The sequence below is a fragment of the Anguilla rostrata genome, chromosome 13 (assembly GCF_018555375.3).
Source record: "Anguilla rostrata isolate EN2019 chromosome 13, ASM1855537v3, whole genome shotgun sequence".
NCBI classification, from domain to species: domain Eukaryota; kingdom Metazoa; phylum Chordata; class Actinopteri; order Anguilliformes; family Anguillidae; genus Anguilla; species Anguilla rostrata.
In genome coordinates, this window is record NC_057945.1 from 2,548,534 (window position 1) to 2,572,555 (window position 24,022).

General features: G+C 51.4%; 1 protein-coding gene across 3 annotated transcripts in view; it reads right to left on the reverse strand.

Moving 5' to 3' along the window:
• Window positions 1–195: 195 nt before the first annotated feature.
• Window positions 196–24,022, reverse strand: part of cers5 (ceramide synthase 5) — a 30,195-nt gene continuing 6,368 nt past the window's right edge. For all 3 annotated transcript variants that reach the window (XM_064306641.1, XM_064306639.1, XM_064306640.1), the window contains exons 2-10: window positions 13,278–13,383; window positions 12,123–12,253; window positions 11,359–11,416; window positions 10,997–11,047; window positions 9,964–10,056; window positions 7,140–7,268; window positions 6,433–6,539; window positions 4,464–4,620; window positions 196–903 (exon numbers count right to left, since the gene is read on the reverse strand). In XM_064306641.1, coding sequence (XP_064162711.1) covers window positions 733–903; window positions 4,464–4,620; window positions 6,433–6,539; window positions 7,140–7,268; window positions 9,964–10,056; window positions 10,997–11,047; window positions 11,359–11,416; window positions 12,123–12,253; window positions 13,278–13,358 — 978 coding nt within the window. In that variant the 5' untranslated portion in view covers window positions 13,359–13,383 and the 3' untranslated portion in view covers window positions 196–732. The remainder of the gene's footprint in view (window positions 904–4,463; window positions 4,621–6,432; window positions 6,540–7,139; window positions 7,269–9,963; window positions 10,057–10,996; window positions 11,048–11,358; window positions 11,417–12,122; window positions 12,254–13,277; window positions 13,384–24,022) is intronic.

Below are 24,022 nucleotides of genomic sequence, written 5' to 3' on the forward strand. Positions count from 1 at the left end.
AATTCAGAAAGCCTGATTATATAATGAAGCATGTAATGTAATGTCTTACTGCTTATGTTAATCCAATATTAACCTCCCCTGACTTGTAAAAGCATATATGGATGTTGCAGTAGAGTATTATGGCGTTCACAAATTTGCGTGGGTCACGGTTTGGGTGTGGCTTCAGCTCCAGACGTAGTAGAACATCACAAATACTGAACAATCAAATAACATTTTAATAAACTTATTTGGTCTCCAAATAAAAATCAACAAAACAATCAGAAACCGCAACAAATAAAAACAGGCTAATGAGTTGAACCACAAAGTAAAAATGAAGAACTCAAGTAGATCTGACCAATAAAACAAGTGGGTGGGAACTAATTTCATCATGTCTGCACATGTGGAAAGGAGGGGTTGAGAGACCCCCCCCTCCCACCTGTACTGGGGAAAGGCACTCACTGATTCCATTCATCTGTCTAATTGCATTTTTCTTTTTGGTGCTCACAGCGATTGTCACACGTTAGTGTCCATTATACCCGTCTTTCCTCACCATCCCCAGCCTCCCAAGTGTGTTCAGCCACAGAAGTGATGAGAGGTAACGAGCCGGTACAGAACTTTTAACCGAGGAATGCAGCTTGTTTTTGTCGTCTTTGGGTCTGGAAGGGAGAGGGGAGGCGAGGGCAGTGAGGGGCGTGTCGTCAGGGATAGACCCGTCAGGAGCGTCAGTCTGAGCGTCGGTCTCCCGCAGCGCGGTCACCAGCGGTCCTGCGCCCAGGCCGCGGCGGCGAGGTGGCCGTTCGTCCCGTTCTCGCCCTTGGGGGGCGACGGCGGGCTGCTGCGGGCCGCCAGCTTGGCCTTGTCCTTGGCCGTTTCGGCTTCGTCCTCCGAGCTGCTCTCGATGTCGCTCCGGTCGTCTTTGGATACCTGAGGCAGAGGGGAACAGGTCCAGTCTCCCTGCAGCACTAGCACACTCAGAAACAGGCTTCCGTTTACCTCACCTTTATAGCCTCCTTTGCGGTCATCTGTTACAAACGGCTATTTATCAAAAAAAAGGCACTTCAAACCTTTACCTACTGAACAAACGATTTAGTTTGCCATTTTTATGGAATTGAGGTAACTCACAATACACAAAACCAGGCCACAAAGGATCTGATGGGCCCTGGGCCATTTCTAAGTACTGAACCCACATAAATACACTTTGAAGGTTGATTTTGAATAGCCGTTGGTGGAGTGGTCCATATTTGCCGTCACTTTTTGTTAGGTGTGCGGTTTGCCGTTTACCCACAGACTGAGGTAACCAGCACAGTACCAGGCCTGCGCCTGAACTCACCAACGGTCTCTGCCATAACCTGCCAAGCAGTCCCAAGCCTGGTAACGGTGTGTACTTCCTGGGAAAATTTACCTTTACCCCGTCTCCACCTATGCCACACGTCGGCCACAAGATGGCACTGCAGTGACTGAATGAGGACTTCATGCATTTTGTAGATAAGCACATTGACTGAGGTGAGCAGGTTATAAATTCACCGCTCCAAGAGCTAAACGGAGAGGGGGAGGCCACAGAGGTTCGAACCCAATCTGCGCTGAAGAGCGCGCAAGCCACAGAAAAGAAAAGAGAGAAGGAGAAAAGCGGAGGAAGAGAAAGGGTAAAAGGACTTACAGCAGAGAGGAGCGGAAAAGTGCAGTTCCCCGTGAGGCTGAGAGAGGAAGAGAGCGAAGGAGAGGGAGGAGTGGAGGAGCACATTCAGGCCAGAGACAGACAGAGAAAGACAGGATCCTCCCTCTACCTGAAAAGAGGAAAGCAGCCAGTTCTACAGAGAGAAAGAGAGGAAAGTGAATCCACATACCCTACCACACAGAAAAGAAAAGCACTGTATGAGGAAAAAGAAAGGAAGAAGGAAATCAGGAGATACAGAAGTAAATGAACACTGGTGTTCTACAGGGTTGTCTCTTTTCTGTTATTCTCCATATATACTAATGAAATGTTGACAGAAGACACTACTGTACAATCATGTGAAATATCCTCATGACATGGCTTTGATTAGGTGACATTCAAAAGACCCACCTCTGTATGGGGAACCTAACTGATCAGGCCAGTGCTGGGTTCACTGGAAAATTAATGTTAAAAAACTAAGGAGCTCATCATACCTGGAAAAAGCAATCTGACCACTGTTCAACCCGTGTCCTTCCACAGTCAGTCACTTCTACAACAGAGTCCTTATGTCGATTCACTTCTACCACCGAGTCCTTACAGTGAGTCACTTATACCACCGAGTCCTTATGGTGAGTCACTTCTACCACCGAGTCCTTACGGTGAGTCATTTCTACCACCGAGTCCTTACGGTGAGTCATTTCTACCACCGAGTCCTTACGGTGAGTCACTTCTACCACCGAGTCCTTACGGTGAGTCACTTCTACCACTGAGTCCTTACGGAGTCACTCCACCATGAGTCCTACGTGAGTCCTTCTACCACCGAGTCCTTACAGTGAGTCACTTCTACCACTGAGTCCTTACAGTGAGTCACTTCTACCACTGAGTCCTTACAGTGAGTCACTTCTACCACTGAGTCCTTACAGTGAGTCACTTCTACCACCGAGTCCTTACGGTGAGTCACTTTTACCACTGAGTCCTTACGGTGAGTCACTTTTACCACCGAGTCCTTACAGTGAGTCACTTCTAACACCGAATCCTTACGGTGAGTCACTTCAACCACTGAGTCCTTATAGTGAGTCACTTCTACCACTGAGTCCTTACAGTGAGTCACTTCTACCACTGAGTCCTTACAGTGAGTCACTTCTACCACTGAGTCCTTACAGTGAGTCACTTCTACCACCGAATCCTTATGGTGAGTCACTTCTACCATCGAGTCCTTATGGTGAGACTTCTACCACTGAGTCCTTACGTTAACCTCTTCTCTTCAAACAAAGAGCAGAGTCCTGAGACATAATTTATGTGGAGTGTACAGGATTGTTGGCTTGGTGAAGATCGGCATCCATGGGTGTAACTATCAAGGCTGACCTCGCTGATATTTTATTATACTGATTTGGAACATGAATGAGAACATGAAATTGGTACCTAATCATGTTTTTAAGATAGATTGTTGAGAAACTGGTGATTGACCGTTGTGATTGCTATTCTTGATCTGATTGCTATTTGTGTCCTGATATGGGTCCTGAATATTTTAATGCCTTGTTTTTTTCTTTTTACTGTACATAGGGCAAGATGTTGCAGGTTTCTTCTGAAAATGAGATTTTATCTCAGGAGACTAACCTAGATCAGGGGCAGTGGAATGCTATAAATGTAGGCAGGCACGAGCTCTTTCTGAAACCAGGACATGGCTGAACACAGAGAGGAAGTGGGATGCCCACACGCAACGACGTGCACAAGCACGCTATGAGTGTACAGCAGGGGCCTCACAGGAAGAGTCGCACACAGCTTCCATTTTAAATGCAAGTCTGAGTCATGTGTGGGCTAACTGGCCTGACACAGTCCGCAAGTCCCCTCTCCCGCCGTCCAGTGAACAGGAGCAAAAGAGCCTAGCAACATCTGCCACTGACAACAGCAGCCATGGACTCAAATAAGTAATACCTGTAGAGATACACGTAATATTCTATTGTAGCCACTAGCGGTAATATAGGTAACCTCTCAAAGGTCATTTTATCATTAAGCTAGCGTTGCTTAGCTTCAGCTTACTGCAGTGGCTTCAGATGGTCAAGCATGACACTAAGCATGCTGCATTATGCTTGGCTATGCTACACGAGAGCACTGATACTTAATTTCTGCTAAACATAATAACAAACTCTTTCTCCTTTTAAAGAAAGCACAGGCATCAGTTATCTGCATCAGACCAATCAATCGCCCAAGTTAAAGTGGTACCTGTGCATCTATAAATCTGATCTGCTAAGAATCAGCCTCCTCTGGGAAAGGAGTTTGAGCAGCAGCCACCTGGTCTCAGTTTAGACCTCACAATAACCGGAAAATCTACAGAATATTTAAAAAATCAGAGATGGAAATCATTAACCCGGGGTATATGGAGTGACTCAGGGTGAAAGGTGTGACCCAGGGTATACAGCGTGGCCAATGGTATAAAGAATGACCCGGGGTATATGCAGTGACCCAGGGTATATGGAGTGACCGGGGGTATATGAAGTGACCCGGGATATATTCAGTGATCCGGGGTATATGCAGTGATCCGGGGTATATGGTGTGACCCGGGGTATATGCAGTGACCCGGGGTATATGCTGTGACCCGGGGTATATGCAGTGACCCGGGGTATATGGAGTGACCCGGGGTATATGCAGTGACCCGGGGTATATGGTGTGACCCGGGGTATATGAGTGACCGGTATGGTGTGACCCGGGGTATATGCAGTGACCCGGGGTATATAGTGTGACCCGGGGTATATGCAGTGACCCGGGGTATATGGTGTGATCCGGGGTATATGGTGTGACCCGGGCTACATGCAGTGACATGCGTCACACCCACCTTCCCGCGCACTATGGCTTTGAAGGCGATGCGGGCGATGAGGTAGGACCAGATGACGTGCAGGGCCTGCAGCACCAGCAGGAGCCCGTTGAAGAGCCACCAGGAGGGGTAGGGACCGATGATCTCCCAGCTCTCAAACAGCGTAGTGTTGAGGATCCTGCATCACACACACCCAGCAGCACGTCAGACCCCGCCTCCAACTCACCCTTACGGCTTAAAACCTGAACACAAGCCTGCAGACCCCTGGCTGTCTGTCAGTGAAGCACGTTATGAAGCAAAACACAATCAGAACAGAAAAGCCTCATAAGCATCAAAACTCAAATACTGATGTATGTGACACTTGGAAGTATGGTTTAGTGTAGTATTTGTAGAACAGTTCTATCAAGCTTGAATACATTTCGTGGAAACAGACCCTACTCCACTGCACTAAAACCTACAGCACAGAACTACACCCTACTGCACTACACTAAACCCTACTGCACTGCACTAAACCCTACTGTACTACACTAAACCCTACTGCACAACACTACACCCTACTGCACAACACTAAACCCTACTGCACAACACTACACCCTACTGCACTACACTAAACCCTACTGCACTACACTAAACCCTACTGCACTGCACTACACCCTACTGCACAACACTACACCCTACTGCACTGCACTAAACCCTACTGTACTGCACTAAACCCTACTGCACTACACTAAACCCTACTGCACAACACTAAACTCTACTGTACTGCACTAAACCCTACTGCACTACACTAAACCCTACTGTACTGCACTAAACCCTACTGTACTGCACTAAACCCTACTGTACTGCACTAAACCTTACTGTACTAAACCCTACTGTACTACACTAAACCCTACTGTACTGCACTACACCCTACTGCACTGCACTAAACCCTACTGTACTGCACTAAACCTTACTGTACTAAACCCTACTGTACTGCACTACACCCTACTGCACAACACTAAACCCTACTGTACTGCACTAAACCTTACTGCACTGCACTAAACCCTACTGTACTGCACTAAACCTTACTGTACTAAACCCTACTGTACTACACTAAACCCTACTGTACTGCACTACACCCTACTGCACTGCACTAAACCCTACTGTACTACACTAAACCCCACTGTACTGCACTACACCCTACTGCACTGCACTAAACCCTACTGTACTGCACTAAACCTTACTGTACTAAACCCTACTGTACTACACTAAACCCTACTGTACTGCACTACACCCTACTGCACTGCACTAAACCCTACTGTACTGCACTAAACCCTACTGTACTGCACTACACCCTACTGTACTACACTAAACCCTACTGTACTGCACTACACCCTACTGCACAACACTAAACCCTACTGTACTGCACTAAACTGTACTGACAAGTTAAATATACTACCAACAGAAATCACAGCTGTCAATGATTATTTGAAATACCTTAACCTTTCCACACCAGTAAAATTCCAGCAGATTAATGATCATTTTAGAGGAACATCTAGTTTCACCAATATGAGGAACAAATGGGTTTCATATGATGGTAAATTGTAGTGTCTGTTAGTGATGCGCTTCCATGCGCATTTGAGCCAGGCCTGCTATGAGCACTCCAGAGCTCATGTCCCTATCCTCCATACAGTACAGGCGTCAGGCGCCATCGCCCGGATCCCTGCTCTGCTATTTTGGCTAATCTGGAAGTAAATGAATAAATGAAGATGCGGCAGGGCACATGTGGGGGGGGGGGGTCAGGTTCGGCAGGATTACGCCTCAGTCCGCTGTCAGCAGACACCCCCACGCTCAGATGGGTTTCAGGCCCGACACTGAATACAGCGGCTCGGGTTTCCGCCATTCTAGACGGCCTCGCTCACTCCCCACACACGCTGACAGATCCCGGCACACGCCGGTTCTTCTCCCCCCCCCCCCCCCCCCCCCCTAAAGAAAAAAACCCCACACTCACCAAAAAGGGAAAATGATGAGCCGCGTGCCGAAGAAGACCACGCCGAAGAAGACGAAGAGGGAGTCACACAGGCGCTGGTACCGCGCGTAGTTAGCCAGCTTAGCGGCCTGAGATGGGGGGTGGGGAGAGAGGGAGGGGAGGGAGAGGGAGAGTGAGTGTGAGAGGGGGGAGAGAGAGTGAGTGTGAGGGGGGGAGAGAGAGAGAGAGGAAGAGTGAGTGAGAAGGGGGAGAAAGAGGGAGGAAGAGTGAGTGGAAGGGGGAGGAGAGTGATGAGTGTGAGAGGGGGAGGAGAGTGAGTGAGTGTGAGAGGGGGGAGAGAGAGAGGAGGAGGGAGTGAGTGTGAGAGGGGGAGAGAGAGAGGATGAGTGAGTGAGTGTGAGGGGGAGAGAGAGAGGATGAGTGAGTGAGTGTAAGGCGGAGAGAGAGAGGAAGAGTGAGTGAGTGAGAGAGAGGGAGAGAGTGTGTGTGTGTGAGAGAGAGAGAGGGGGGGGAGAGAGAGAGAGAGAGATGAAGAGACAAGCTGAAGGTTGACATACACGAAGGACAAGTTTAAAGAAACATGTAAAAAAGAGCCTGAAGCAATAGCAGAGCTTGCTTGTCCCTAGCTCTTCTAGGGACATGGAGCATGTACAAAATTAGTCCCCTTTCAAAGGGGGTGATTTGTAACCCTTCAAACGCTGAAGCGCCGAAGCGTCGGCGCGCCGTACCTCCAGCAGGAAGTCGGAGGCGTCGTGCACGCACATGACGAGCGTGCCCACGCGCACCATGTTGTTGACGTAGGAGAAGCTGATGAGTCCCACCGTTGCCAGGTGATGGATGAACATGATGAGGAAATCCTGAGGAGAACAAAAGCCGGTGAGACCCGGAGACGAGCCCGGTACCAGGCCACAGAGACGATCGACGCTCGCACGACATCACGCTGCAGACGTGAAGGCCGCGCGTGTGAACGCGCGCGTTTTCAGGACGACAGTCGCACGCAAAGCAGGATCTTACGCCTTGGGCCGCAGCGAATCAACCGACCAGTTTTTTCTTGCAGTTAAAATGTCAGATACAGGCTGACACGCCACATCGCCGTCGTGCAGCGTGTTTGAACGCCGAGCGTGTAATTATCAGTAAAGCGCGTGCAAAACATCTCCCCTTCTGGGAAAAATGGTGCAGACCGAAGGCACAAGAGACCAGTTTCCCCACTGCACTCTCTGAAAACTGAGATCCACGCACATGAAGACAAACCACGGGCACAGGGATAAATCTTATTTAGAAGGGGTTTATATACAATTTAACAGACATATAAACACAACGAGATTACAGACCATACCAAAATAAAGGGGGGGGGGTGCTGGTATTATGACAGACATAATATCCCCTCACTCAATTCACCAACCACTGAAAAAGTACAGTTCCATGAAAGATACTTGAAGCAGAATAATTTATATTTTAACTAGAAATACAGCCTTGTGGTTGTATGCCTCCGCCAACCGGTAGCCCGTTTGGATATAAAATGTCATCACTTCATCATTTTATCCTATTAGACATTTGTGTGAAACTTTGTCATAATTAGCATATGAATTCTTGAGTTATGGCCAAAAACGTGTTTTGTGAGGTCACAGTGGCCTTGACCTTTGACCATCAAAATCTAATCAGTTCATCCTTGAGGCCAAGTGGACGTTTGTGCCAAATTTGAAGAAATTCCCTCAAGGCGTTCCTGAGATATCACGTTCACGAGAATCGGGACAGACGGACAGACGGACAGACAGAAGGACGGACGGACGGACGGACGGACGGAGAGGCATAAAAACGGCTCTAGCGCATGCTCCCGCATCAGGAACGGCAGGGTTTCAGTTGGCCGTGATACAGCCTCATTGCTCACTAGCGCCTCCTGCTGGTGGATGAGGGACTGCGGTTACAGAGAGCTGAAAGACACAGCATCTGCCCACACGCGCTTCAGAAGACAGGACGCCTAGCGCGAGCGCTCCCAAACAGATGTGTTAAAATCAAACACTACATTTCAAATACTTCCTGCTTTCCTGCCATTTCCAGATCACAGACAATTTTAAGAAACATCTATTTTGGCCGATATTTAAAGCCAAATTCTACTCTCCTGTGTTTGCACATTTTTGGTTATTTACACATTTAACTGATAACCATGAAATCTGCAAAAGATTTAAACACACACTGGCACCTGACCCAGGTGTGTACCTGACACAGCCTGGGTGACAATGAGACTCCATAAAACTGACAAACCAAGGTCTATATTTTAAACCAAGGTCCATATTTATACATTAATAATTAACAGGTGAAAAGAGCCCTGCATCACAGTGTGAGCTGGTGTAAAAGCCTGGCAGGCATCACCTTGTAAAAAGAATTTATTTGTGTGTAATGTCATTTTTAGAAATCCCTTTTCTCCGATTTACACATCACTGAAGACGCATTCAGCGGATGACTAACCAGTAGCAGAGGGAGGAGGAAACTTAGAGCTCACGTGTTTTGGGTACTTGCCTGGAAACAATCCTGCTTTCACCCTCTCCCTCCTCTCTCTCGCTTTCCCAGTTCCCAGTCTTTCCCCTCCTTCCTTCCCTCTCTCTGTCCTTCTCTCTCTCCCTCAAACCCTCAGCGTTGGCCTCAGCTGACCTATGACTCTCAGCCGCTCTAATCGAAATGATTCTATTAGAGCGAACGTTCACAGTCATATGATGAGCGATTGTTCGGCTAAATAAAGCTGCAGTATCTGGTGCGGCGGCCGGACCGCCACTGGAATTTACCAGCCAGAGCTCAGCGCTAACTCAAGCACATTTACCAGCCAGAGCTCAGCGCTCAGCGCTAACTCAAGCACATTTACCAGCCAGAGCTCAGCGCTAACTCAAGCACATTTACCAGCCAGAGCTCAGCGCTCAGTGCTAACTCAAGCACATTAACCAGCCAGAGCTCAGCGCTCAGCGCTAACTCAAGCACATTTACCAGCCAGAGCTCAGCGCTAACTCAAGCACATTTACCAGCCAGAGCTCAGCGCTCAGCGCTAACTCAAGCACATTTCCCAGCCAGAACTCGGAGCTCAGCGCTAACTCAAGCACATTAACCAGCCAGAGCTCAGCGCTAACTCAAGCACATTTACCAGCCAGAGCTCAGCGCTAACTCAAGCACATTAACCAGCCAGAGCTCAGCGCTAACTCAAGCACATTTACCAGCCAGAGCTCAGCGCTAACTCAAGCACATTTACCAGCCAGAACTCAGAGCTCAGCGCTAACTCAAGCACATTAACCAGCCAGAGCTCAGCGCTAACTCAAGCACATTTACCAGCCAGAGCTCAGCGCTAACTCAAGCACATTTACCAGCCAGAACTCAGAGCTCAGCGCTAACTCAAGCACATTAACCAGCCAGAGCTCAGCGCTAACTCAAGCACATTTACCAGCCAGAGCTCAGCGCTAACTCAAGCACATTCACCAGCCAGAGCTCAGAGCTCAGCGCTAACTCAAGCACATTTACCACCAGCGTGTGTGTGTGTGTGTGTGTGTGTGAGCGTCGTTTCTCTCTCACCTTGCGTTTGATGTCGGTGAACTGGGAGAAGACCAGTGACCAGTAGAAGCCTAGCTCTATCACGTAGAAGTAGTACAGACCAGGAGAGAGCACCTGCAGGAGAGGAGGAGCACACCTGTGTGTCTGACACGCCCATTTTGAGTTCACACCAGACCCCACTCTGCTATCCCCAACAGGGCCAGGGCCAGTGTGGAGTTTACACCAGACCCCACTCTGCTATACCCAACAGGGCCAGGGTGGGTGTGGAGTTTACACCAGACCCCACTCTGCTAAACCCAACAGGGCCAGGGTGGGTGTGGAGTTTACACCAGACCCCACTCTGCTAAACCCAACAGGGCCAGGGTGAGTGTGGAGTTTACACCAGACCCCACTCTGCTAAACCCAACAGGGCCAGGGTGGGTGTGGAGTTTACCCCGGCACAACTTCCCAATTACCTGTGCACCCCAACATCTGCTCACATGGAGATTGAACCACAGGAGGAACATTCGCATAGTCTTCAGCTGCCATTCATCAAGAATCATCAATTTACCAAAAACCTCAGAACACTTAAATGACTCAGTCTATTAAATCCTGCACACAGTCGTTGTAAGGTCGAAGCAGAAACGGTCCGTTGTGGATCTAAGGTCAGATATGCAGACATCTGCAACTGCATTTCCTAATTTTAAGCGCTCTGAAACAAAAGCAGAACGGCCAGGTGTACTTGAACTGGAGGAAAAAGGCCGCATTACTGTAAATATAGCACAGATTTAGTACAAAATCTAGCACAACTAACAGACAACTTCCTGTTGTGGTGCAGCCTTACTTCCTCGATTAGGGTTCCACGCACGCACGCGCGCACACACACGCACGCACGCACGCACGCACGCACACACACACACAGCGCGCACATGCACAGGCACACTGTGCACACACACACGCGCACACATACACACACACGCACACACAGCGCGCACACATACACACAGCGCGCGCGCGCACCCACGCACACATGAACACACACACACACAGCACCCTTTTCATAATCCCATCTCACCTGGTAAGGATAGTTGTACCAACACTGCCGTGTGTCCCACATCCAGGTGGACTGAAAAATACAATAAATCACCATCATCATCATCATTTTCCTCATCCTCCATATCTCAGTGAGCTTCTAGGCCTTCACATGCTGAAGACACAAAGACACAAGCAGGCCTGCAGTTATACTGGCTGTCCTCCCATGGCTTCCACCCTCAGCGCTAACCTGAGCTAACCTGAGCCGACCTCAAGAGATCCCATTTCAACGGAGCAAAAACACAGCCTGGCGTCTCTCCGGGGCAGTACAAACCCCCAGCCTTCCACTAATGACCAACAGGCCCCGCCCCCCTGCTCCCTGCCATTACCGGGCCTCTGACTCACCTGCCGGAGGAAGTGAAGTCCGTAGGTAAATATGCACAGATAAAAGGTAAACCGCCACCTGCATGGACAGCAGAACAAACAGGCCTGGAGTTAGGAGCGAGCGAGGCCGGGGGAGAGGCGCAGATTTGCTTTATTTTGGCTTACAGGGAGCTAAATATAACCTGCAGGCACTTTCCCAAGCCAGCAAACCGGGCCTACTTCCTCAACAGAGATTCCACAGCGAGCAGAACCTGCTGTGAGTGAAAGGAGGCATGAGGTCCTCCGTTTGGGAGATTTTAAAAAGCCTCGCTTTCTCTCACGGCCTGCTGTTCAGCCTGCTGAACACTCAAGGAGCCACATTAACCGCGTATTTAACGGAAGCCGCCGTTTTAAAAAAAGGGAACGTCCCTCGCCTCAATACAGCAAGTCATCACAGGAATCAGGGGTCTGATCTGGTAAAAATTTTCCACATTGAAATGCAGAGATTTCAAGAGATTACCCATAATTCATTTGTTCAATAGTCCTGGATTAAAACCTTTCCAGACCCGGTGAACCTGGTAGAGAGGCACGCTCTCGGTGTTGGGAGCCGCCCAGCTCAGATTTTTTTTAAAAGTTTGGCAGCGTAGATAAAGAGCAGCGCTTCACATGATTTCATTTACACAAATAAGGGCTCCCCGGGGGACGCAGGCAAATCGTGACATCGCTGCTTTTACAGAACGGTGGCACGAACGGGCACAGGGAGGCCTGCCCGGGCAGGGCTGCCGGGCACGGGCACGGGCACCTACATGCTCTCGCAGAACTTGGTCAGGGTGCTGGGCTTGTCCTGGTTACGCCGCCGCCGGAACCACCGCTGGACCTTGCGCACCTCCCAGTCCAGCTGCTTGGACAGCCCGTCCAGGTGCCGGGAGTCCGGACACTGCGAGGGGCGGGAGCGCAGACGACCGGGTCAGAGCCAAAATGGCGGGGGAAACCATAACCAGGTCAAGTAACCATTTATACATTCATACTGAAGGCACACGCCTCACAGTGCAAGTACTTATGTTTTCCCACTGAAGCACACTTGACATGTCAACACTTTTTCCCCAATTCATACTGATAGTACAACTGTTAAGTGACAGAAATAGAGACAGAGCAAGTGGAAAAATTATTTTAAAACACCTCGACCCATTGCATACCAGTGACCTTTCTGCAGATTACCGGCAATCTTAATATAAATCTACCCTTTTACCAATAATTGGAACAAAATTATTCTTTAATGTGACCGTACAATTTAGTTGGAGTGGTCCCATTGTCAACAAACTAAAATCTAAAATGATGCATACAATTGTTCTAAAATCATATGCGACTGCACCATATAAACAGGGGCCAGTTTAATTCCTGTAACATAACCACTGTGGAGCCGGAGCCTGACGTGCTCCAGCACACAATTCCTCGATGAGTCAGTCGTAGAGTGTCATCGCTTCAGAACGCAGCGCCATATAGTTCACTCTCTGGTCTGCAGCCGTTTTCAGGCAGGCAAGGTCAAAGGTCAACGTGCAGCACTAAACTCCGAGACACACAAAATCACTTACAGTTCTGCCTCTCAGTTATTTAATGCCACTAGCGGTTTCCCCGCCATTTTTTTGGGGGATGAATAAAGTCTAGTTTTCATGCCCCGTCCTGTTTCTGCCTCTCTCTCTCTCTCTCTTATCTCTTTCTTGTCGCAGTTCTGCAGAAACCGCTCCTCACACATAGGCTGAAACAGCATGTTCCTTAATGCTCAATTTACATTGTGTTACCATTCCACCCCATCGGCAGAGAGAGACAGAGTGAGAGAGAAACAGAGAGAGAGAGAGTAAGAGAGAGAGAGAGGGAAAAGGACAGCCATAATCACATAACCCCAGCGCAGTCTGCGGTGGTGGAGGCAGCCATGGCAGGGTTATGAGGCGTTCAGGAAGCACCTTTGTGATGGACGTGAACACTTTCTCCAGAACAGCGTGGGGCTGAGCTCTCCGGCCCACCTGGGCGGGGAGCCGCAGCATGTAGGCGCATGGCCGCGCAATGAACCTGCACACAGAGGGAATCACGCACTTAGTACAGCAACACAAAACCTGCACACAGAGGGAATCACGCACTTAGTACAGCAACACAAAACCTGCACACAGAGGGAATCACGCACTTAGTACAGCAACACAAAACCTGCACACAGAGGGAATCACGCACTTAGTACAGCAACACAAAACCTGCACACAGAGGGAATCACGCACTTAGTACAGCAACACAAAACCTGCACACAGAGGGAATCACGCACTTAGTACAGCAACACAAAACCGAATTAAATATAAAACCTGCACAGAGAGGGAATCACGCACTTAGTACAGCAACACAAAACAGAATTTAATATAAAACCTGCACACAGAGGGAATCACGCACTTAGTACAGCAACACAAAACAGAATTAAATATAAAACCTGCACACAGAGGGAATCACGCACTTAGTACAGCAACACAAAACAGAATTAAATATAAAACCTGCACACAGAGGGAATCACGCACTTAGTACAGCAACACAAAACAGAATTTAATATAAAACCTGCACAGAGAGGGAATCACACACTTAGTATAGCAACAGAGAGCTTAATTAATTATAAAACCTGCACACAGATGGAATCACACACTCTGTAGTACAGCAACACAGAACATCTGTAATATAAAACCTGCACAGCGAGGGAATCACACACAGTACAGCAACACAGCACTTCTGCATCTATAATGCAAACAGTCATTGCTTTGCCAGTAGGTTGGTGCTAAATCAGGGGTGGAATACTGCAGTCTGGGGGGTTTTTTAAAGTTTGGCAGCGTAGGTAAAGAGCAGCGCTCAGCGGGTACTTGTGTCATGTCACAGCTTCAGTGCTTAATTTAAGTCACCGATTGGCTAGAATCACACTATGCTGCCAAGGCCGAGACTGAGAGCTGATTGGAGGAGACCGAGCAGCATAGCCCCGCAGATGCTGCGACCCTCCAGGAGCGGCGTTTCGCACGGCGGTGTAGAATGCTAGAGCAGCGCTCTGCAGGCCTGGCCTTGCACAGCTGCAGGGTCTGCGCATCACCGCCTCCCCCCTCAGAATCAGGAAGCAACGCCAGGGTCTGCCCACCACCGCCTCCCCCCTCAGAATCAGGCAGAGCTCCAGGGTCTGCCCATCACCGCTCTGCCTCAGAATCAGGAAGCAACATCAGGGTCTACGCACCACCGCTCTCACTCAGAATCAGGCAGAGCGCCAGGGTCTACCCATCACCGCTCTCCCTCAGAATCAGACAGAGCTCCAGGGTCTACCCATCACCGCTCTGCCTCAGAATCAGAAAGAGCTCCAGGGTCTACCCATCACCGCTCTGCCTCAGAATCAGACAGAGCTCCAGGGTCTACCCATCACCGCTCTGCCTCAGAATCAGACAGAGCTCCAGGGTCTACCCATCACCGCTCTCCCTCAGAATCAGGCAGAGCTCCAGGGTCTACCCATCACCGCTCTCCCTCAGAATCAGACAGAGCTCCAGGGTCTACCCATCACCGCTCTCCCTCAGAATCAGACAGAGCTCCAGGGTCTACCCATCACCGCTCTCCCTCAGAATCAGACAGAGCTCCAGGGTCTGCCCATCACCGCTCTCCCTCAGAATCAGGAAGCAACGTCAGGGTCTACCCATCACCGCTGTCCCACAGAATCAGGAAGCAACGCCAGGGAAGCAAGGCAAGCAGGGTCCACTGAAAGATCAGCTAGAGCAGGGCTGCCCAACCCCAAACCCAACTCCAAACACAACTGCAACCCCAACCCCAAACCCAACTACAGGACGGTGGACCTCCAGGAACAGGGTTTGGCAGCTCAGAACTACGCTGCCATGGAAAACTATTTGCCCTTAACGATTTCCTCCACTATTGTATAATTGAGACACTGAATGTTGTCAGACACCAATAACACCAATGTGATAAAGTAATTGCCCGCAAACAATTAATGAAATTTAATTGAAAATTAGATGCAGCCGACTGAACACAGACAGGCTTGACTGCAGCCAGCCCTGTTGAATGTAAAACCTGACTCATATTGAAACTTCCATCAGAGTGTAGTCGTCACCACAAAGCTTCTACAAGCCACTTCCACTATGCCATGATCAAAAGAATGACCAGAATAGATGAGAGAGGAAGTTGTTGAAATATCAGTCTGGTTCAGTCTGGAGTCCCAGAGCCTTTGTAACCCTTTCCACAGCGAGGTGCTTTGCTGCCTCGGGATCTGGGTGACTTGCCAATATTGAAGGAACCGTGAATTCTGTCCGGTACCAGAAAATTCTTAAGGAGTCCAGTCATCTGTCCATTAGCTGAAGCTGAAGAGTAATTGGGTCATGCAGTACAACAATGATCCAAAACACAAAAGCAAGTCAACATCTGAATGACTGAGAAACAAAGTTAAAATTTTGGAGTGGCCTAGTCAAAACCCAATAGGGATTCTGTGGCAGGAGCAGTTCTGCAAAGAAATGGGCAAAAATTCCTCCACACAGATGTGAAAGACTGACATCAAATTAAGCGTTTGGTGGCAGTTACTGGAGCAACCAGTCATTAAGTCTAAGGGGGTAGTTGCTTCTTCACATGCATGATATGGGTGTTTGATAATTATTTATTTAATGAAAAAAAGTTATTTAAATAATGTGTTTTGTGTACTCAGATTCCCTTTGACCACATTTTGTCGAAAGATCTGAATAATAGAAGATATCAGGAAGTGGGTAAACACTTTTTCACAGCACTGCAGTTGATCAGTTAACCGCAGAGTACCAATAAAAAGCAGCCTAGCGTGTGAACTGAGTAAGGACCCCTCCCCAAACAGACCTGCGCTCCAGAGGAGAACCAGCCTAACAGACCTGCGCTCCAGAGGAGAACCAGCCTAACAGACCTGCGCTCCAGAGCAGAACCAGCCTATTAAAGCTCAGCAGCCTAACAGACCTGCGCTCCAGAGCAGAACCAGCCTAACAGACCTGCGCTCCAGAGCAGAACCAGCCTAACAGACCTGGGCTCCAGAGCAGAACCAGCCTAACAGACCTGGGCTCCAGAGGAGAACCAGCCTAACAGACCTGGGCTCCAAAGCAGAACCAGCCTAACAGACCTGCGCTCCAGAGCAGAACCAGCCTAACAGACCTGGGCTCCAGAGCAGAACCAGCCTAACAGACCAGCGCTCGAGAGCAGAACCCGCCTAACAGACCTGCGCTCCAGAGCAGAACCAGCCTAACAGACCTGCGCTCCAGAGGAGAACCAGCCTAACAGACCTGCGCTCCAGAGCAGAACCAGCCTAACAGACCTGCGCTCCAGAGGAGAACCAGCCTAACAGACCTGCGCTCCAGAGGAGAACCAGCCTAACAGACCTGCGCTCCAGAGCAGAACCAGCCTAACAGACCTGCGCTCCAGAGCAGAACCAGCCTAACAGACCTGCGCTCCAGAGCAGAACCCGCCTAACAGACCTGCGCTCCAGAGCAGAACCAGCCTAACAGACCTGCGCTCCAGAGAGAACCAGCCTAACAGACCTGGCTCCAGAGCAGAACCGCCTAACAGACCTGCGCTCCAGAGCAGAACCAGCCTAACAGACCTGCGCTCCAGAGGAGAACCAGCCTAACAGACCTGCGCTCCAGAGGAGAACCAGCCTAACAGACCTGCGCTCCAGAGCAGAACCAGCCTAACAGACCTGCGCTCCAGAGCAGAACCAGCCTAACAGACCTGCGCTCCAGAGGAGAACCAGCCTAACAGACCTGCGCTCCAGAGCAGAACCAGCCTAACAGACCTGCGCTCCAGAGGAGAGCCAGCCTAACAGACCTGCGCTCCAGAGGAGAACCAGCCTAACAGACCTGCGCTCCAGAGCAGAACCAGCCTAATACACCTGCGCTCCAGAGGAGAACCAGCCTGTTAAAGCTCACCAGCCTGAATACAGGAGGACCATGGCTACAGGAACGAGTGAAGCAGAAAAGAGAGATCACGCAGTGCGACGAACTGTGAGAGGACAGAAACACACCACAGGCCCTGAGTGTGTGTCCCCATATCCCCAGCCCGAGAGGGCCGTGTTCATGCGGGCTTTTGGGCCTATTTTCCCCTCATTTCCTAAACACAGGAAAACGCCAGTGCTGATTCGCTCAGCTGCCAGGCCAGTTAAACGCTCACCGAAGACACAGAGGTGCACAGTTCTGCAGCCGCAGCTCACGACTTGTCGGATCAGATGAACCACTGGGCTGATTTAATAAGCCGGAGCGGAGGCTGGCACTAAATCCCGAAATGGATCAGCAGTGCGGCCCAGCTGCAGATCAGCAGTGCGGCCCGGCTGCAGATCAGCAGGCCGAGTTACGGGTGCGCAGCAAGCAGAGAGAAATCAAACGAACGACAAGACCGAAGACCGAAATACGCCCGCACCCATTCCCGACTCGGACCCCCCCCGATTCTAAAACTGAGCGCGGGTGCATCCGCTTGGACTCGGACTCGAAAATCGCGCGCAGTCTGCAAATGAAGGAAACGGGCCGGACGGGATCGAGCTGGCCGATACTGCAGGAGAGCACTCAGAAATCAGGCCTGAATAAGTAAAATAACCATCCACGAGAAAGCATAAATAAATAAATGAATAAATAAATAAATGAATAAGTAAATAAATAAATAAAGAATAAATAAATAAATAAAGAATAAATAAATAAAGAATAAATAAATAAATAAATAAAGAATAAATAAATAAATAAATAAATGAATAAATAAATGAATAAGTAAATAAATAAAGCCGGCGAAGGCGCGAGCGGAGCTCGGGGTCCCAGCGCACTTGGCGGCTGACGGAAACCTCGGCTCTTCTCTGGAGAGACGCAGCGGCGGGAGCGGCGGGATCGCCTTCGCGCGGCACAAACATGTGATGCAACACACGCCATCGTGTTCCAGACCCCGGCCCTCCCGCTCGCTCGGGGAGCGGGGGGAGCGTGCTGCTCATTAGACCTTAATGGCTTAATTAGGGCCATTAAGTAGATCACAATTGGCCAGTTTTTCTTTACCCTTCACCCGATATCCAATAGCAGCCTGGTGTACTACCCGAGAGGAACAGCCCTCGCAGCCTAAATTAGGGGCTGCTTTTATCCGCGTGTAAAAGAAGCCTACCGCAAAAGCAGCGGAACAAAGAGAGGCTGTTCTTTACCAAATGAAGCCCTGGCAAATAATGAAAGCGGAGATGATTTGACAAACAGGTGAGACCTCAAACGACATGGAAACAGGTTCACAGAAACGGTCCCCATTTGGAGATGGTGCCGATTATGGCTGAAAACGTTTTTAAAAAGTCATTTTAAAGGTCATGTACAAGGTCATGTACAAGTGAGTGCCCATGCAGAAACTGAAATAGGAAAGCAAGCTCTATTCGGTTTGTGCTTTAATTCTCTGAATGTGTGTGTGACATCACGCACACAAAAAAACCACTGGAAAAAAAGACTGGAAAAATTCCCCTATTTTGTTTAAATTTCCCATATCTATTTTTATAGGGCTGCAAAACAAATTCCTGGCTTCAGTTTGAACAGTGTGCACATGCAACTTTTGCAGTGGAGACCACTCAAAATCCACGTCCATAAATATTGGCTAGGCTCTCCCGAACAAAAATACATTAAAATAAATATTTGAAGAAGGTAAGCTAATCGCAGGCCATTCAGACGTGAGGTGCGTAGCCGAACACACCCATATCATGGTGAAATAAGATTGACCCTGGTGTTTGCAGTCAGCGATTACAGCGCTGCGCTACTGATAAGGCTGTTTAAACGGTCAGACGCTATTCAGCTCCCCCGACTTCCCTTCGGCTCCCGCAGAGCAGGCAGAGCTGCATACGCAGGCTGTCCGGGTCCTGCAGAGCCGCATATGCAGGCTGTCCGGGTCCTGCAGAGCAGGCAGAGCTGCATACGCAGGCTGTCCGGGTCCTGCAGAGCTGCATACGCAGGCTGTCTGGGTCCTGCAGAGCAGGCAGAGCTGCATACGCAGGCTGTCCGGGTCCTGCAGAGCAGGCAGAGCTGCATACGCAGGCTGTCCGGCTCCTGCAGAGCAGGCAGAGCCGCGTACGCAGGCTGTCCGGGTCCTGCAGAGCTGCATACGCAGGCTGTCCGGGCCCTGCAGAGCTGCATACGCAGGCTGTCCGGGTCCTGCAGAGCTGCATACGCAGGCTGTCCGGGTCCTGCAGAGCTGCATACGCAGGCTGTCCGGGTCCTGCAGAGCTGCATACGCAGGCTGTCCGGGTCCTGCAGAGCAGGCAGAGCCGCGTACGCAGGCTGTCCGGGTCCTGCAGAGCAGGCAGAGCCGCGTACGCAGGCTGTCCGGGTCCTGCAGAGCAGGCAGAGCCGCGTACGCAGGCTGTCCGGGTCCTGCAGAGCAGGCAGAGCCGCGTACGCAGGCTGTCCGGGTCCTGCAGAGCAGGCAGAGCTGCATACGCAGGCTGTCCGGGTCCTGCAGAGCAGGCAGAGCCGCGTACGCAGGCTGTCCGGGTCCTGCAGAGCAGGCAGAGCTGCATACGCAGGCTGTCCGGGTCCTGCAGAGCAGGCAGAGCTGCATACGCAGGCTGTCCGGGTCCTGCAGAGCAGGCAGAGCTGCATACGCAGGCTGTCCGGGTCCTGCAGAGCTGCATACGCAGGCTGTCCGGGTCCTGCAGAGCAGGCAGAGCTGCATACGCAGGCTGTCCGGGTCCTGCAGAGCAGGCAGAGCTGCGTACGCAGGCTGTCCGGGTCCTGCAGAGCAGGCAGAGCTGCGTACGCAGGCTGTCCGGGTCCTGCAGAGCAGGCAGAGCTGCATACGCAGGCTGTCCGGGTCCTGCAGAGCAGACAGAGCTGCATACGCAGCCTGTCCGGGTCCTGCAGAGCTGCATACGCAGGCTGTCCGGGTCCTGCACAGCAGGCAGGGCCGCATACGCAGGCTGTCCGGGTCCTGCAGAGCAGGCAGAGCTGCATACGCAGGCTGTTCGGGTCCTGCACAGCAGGCAGGGCCGCATACGCAGGCTGTCCGGGTCCTGCAGAGCAGGCAGAGCTGCATACGCAGGCTGTCCGGGTCCTGCACAGCAGGCAGAGCTGCATACGCAGGCTGTCCGGGTCCTGCAGAGCAGGCAGAGCCGCATACGCAGGCTGTCCGGGTCCTGCAGAGCAGGCAGAGCTGCATACGCAGGCTGTCCGGGTCCTGCAGAGCAGGCAGAGCTGCATACGCAGGCTGTTCGGGTCCTGCACAGCAGGCAGGGCCGCATACGCAGGCTGTCCGGGTCCTGCAGAGCAGGCAGAGCTGCATACGCAGGCTGTCCGGGTCCTGCACAGCAGGCAGAGCTGCATACGCAGGCTGTCCGGGTCCTGCAGAGCAGGCAGAGCTGCATACGCAGGCTGTCCGGGTCCTGCAGAGCAGGCAGAGCTGCATACGCAGGCTGTCCGGGTCCTGCAGAGCAGGCAGAGCTGCATACGCAGGCTGTCCGGGTCCTGCAGAGCAGGCAGAGCTGCATACGCAGGCTGTCCGGGTCCTGCAGAGTAGGCAGAGCTGCATACGCAGGCTGTCCGGCTCCTGCAGAGCAGACAGAGCTGCATACGCAGGCTGTCCGGGTCCTGCAGAGCAGGCAGAGCTGCATACGCAGGCTGTCCGGGTCCTGCAGAGCTGCATACGCAGGCTGTCCGGGTCCTGCAGAGCTGCATACGCAGGCTGTCCGGGTCCTGCAGAGCAGGCAGAGCCGGCGTATGCAGGCTGTCCCGGTCCTGGCTGAACAGGACAGAGACTCCGTGTCTCACCGAAGCTTCGAGCCTCCCGGGAGGACCGCCAGATCGCTCACATTTCGGCATTTAGCAGACGCTCGTGTCCAGAGCGACTCGTAGTCTTAAAGAGCTCATATTCGTTACATCTGGGATCTCAAACTGAAATCCCTCCGGAGAGCCACCGTGTCTGCTGGTTTCTGACGCGTTCCTGCACTTCAGTGCTTAATTTAACTCGCCGTTTGACTAAAGCGACTGCACTGTCCTGAGGCCTAAATTCGGCTGCTTATGGAAAGCACTGGAGCTTCAGATTTATACAGGTGGACACTTACCGAAGCGAGGCAGCCTTGCCCACGGGCACAATGGCTGCGCCCCACCTGGGAATCGAACCCTGGAGTTGCAAGCTCAGTTACCCAATCACCCATGCTACGCTATGACCCAATCCTGGCCCTGGGGTCTGCTCGCTATGACCCAATCCTGGCCCTGGGTTCTGCTGGCTATGACCCAATCCTGGCCCTGGGGTCTGCTCACTATGACTCAATCCTGGCCCTGGGTTCTGCTCACTATGACCCAATCCTGGCCCTGGGGTCTGCTCGCTATGACCCAATCCTGGCCCTGGGGTCTGCTCGCTATGACCCAATCCTGGCCCTGGGGTCTGCTCGCTATGACCCAATCCTGGCCCTGGGGTCTGCTCACTATGACTCAATCCATCCCGAGGTGTCTGCTGTATGACCCAATCCTGGCCCTGGGGTCTGCTACGCTATGACCCAATCCTGGCCCTGGGGTCTGCTCACTATGACTCAATCCTGGCCCTGGGGTCTGCTGGCTATGACCCAATCCTGGCCCTGGGGTCTGCTCGCTATGACCCAATCTTAGCCCGGGGGTCTGCTCGCTATGACTCATCAAATCAGGTGACACCAGCTCAGGGGTCAATCAGCTGCTTTAATTGATCGGGGAGTTGAGTGAGGTATGAGACTCCGCTCTCAGCTCCAACTGAGGGCAGCTGTGGAGGTTTGATCAAGCCTGGACTCAACTTCAGCACGGTGATCTGCAAACAGTGAAACCAAACCATCAGGGAGAACCATCAACACAGAAATGGTGTGAAACGCTTCATAAATGAGAATCAAACACATCAGACCAGCATTTGGCAGTTTGAGTTTGGAAGGCTAAAAAAAAAAGAACACACTGGAGATTCAGGACAAATGCCTTTAGGCTCAGAGTGGAGGTGTGAACCCCAACAGGAATGAGGTCGACTCCCGGAGGCTGGGGTTAACCTTCAGAGACACAAAGGCTCGAGGGAAACAGTTGGTGATTTTTTTCCCCATTGTCAAAACAAGTACTCAGGCAGCTGCATAAATTAATCATCACATACATGCCTTTGTTATCAACAAACAGGACAGACTGGAACCCGCCGCTGTTGTCAGTTGTTCTGAAGATCGTTGTTCTACAATTTCGCAATAGGCTAAATAAAGAATCAAACTGGTGCCTTGTAAACTAGAGGTTTACACTAATCCTGGGAAGCTCCTTAATTCAGGAACACCTTCTGTTCTAGAGTTGTGTGAAGAATGCAAATAAAACCCAAATTCTGGTGCAGGAGGGTGAGTGTCCCCGGCGCGGAGCGGCATGCAAATCCCCTCCTCATCACGAGCTCGGGGGATCAGCCGCCATTCCCATCACCGAGCCAGCCGCCAGGCCCCCGCCGCCCGGCCTACACGTCTGACCACCCGGCCCCATCAACCCAGGTTGCGGAGTAAGCAAAGCGCGAGGGATTAAAAAGTGTCGCCTCCGACGGGGCGAGGCTCCGCGGGGGAGGGATTTGAATCCACCGGGTTACTTTCGGTCTGCCAGGCAAAGGAGAGAAACGGTCCTGCTCTCAACGCGACTTCAATGCAACACAACTCGTAAGGCCAGTCGAACGGCGCAGAAGACGTCGGACCAGAAACTGCGGAAGAACTGGAGGAGTGAGGTGCACAACCTGACGAGTCCTTGGGGTATTTCTGCAACAAAATCCAGAATTTTACTGCCTTCTCCTTCAACCCCCAAAACACAGTTTGGGTCCGTTAAACCGGCGAGGTACACTGCAGCAAAGGCACAGCGTGTCTGAGGAATCGTTTAGAAGAACTGGGCCCATATTTGTACAGGCGGACTGCTCAAGGATCAGGTGTCCCTGTCTGTAGTCTATCCTTATGCATTACAAGCCGAAAGATAAAACTGATCCTGGGTCAGCTCTCCTGCTCTATCAGTATGAGCCCTCATCATTGAAACGACACTGACGGGCAGAACTGATGCAGGGATTTATGGGACAAAAACATCGCCAGGCTGCATCCTCTCTGTGGGGCAGTGTGTTCATGATGCGCGACAGATCTAGCTTCTTATTGGCTACCGGCATTTTCAGCCCGGGGTAAGACAGGGGGCACATTTGAGGGCCGTGGGGGTAAGACAGGGGGGTTTGCAGCACACAGGCAAGGCAAAACAGACCTTCAATCTGCTACTTTTAATTTCCTTTCCCCGCTCAGACGCGACCCCCCCTCAGTGCATCCTCCGGTTTTAAAAGGCAGCGCAGGCGCGTGGAGGCGGAGTCAGAGGCCCGGGGCAGCGAGCGGGCGGGGGGGGGGCAGCGCTACAGGCTGGCCGACATTCCTGCTGCATAACAGAGCGAGGCGGGGAGAGAGAGAGAGAGGGCGTACGGAGACACGCCCCGGGAATGCACTGCCCACAATCCACCGCTCCACCCCAGCGCAAACGCTCATCTTCACCAGCGAGGGTAAAGGAAGGGGACAGACATCCACGCAAGCCCTGCTGCAAGACACGCACCTCCCGGGAGAAGGCTCCGGAGGCTGGGAGCTCAGCAGCCAGCGTCTCGCGAGGGCAGCTAGAGCCTGTGTGGTGTGCTCCATGGTGCTAACTCAGCTCTGCCTGAGATCACATGGGTCTGTATACCGATCGCATGGGTCTGTATACCG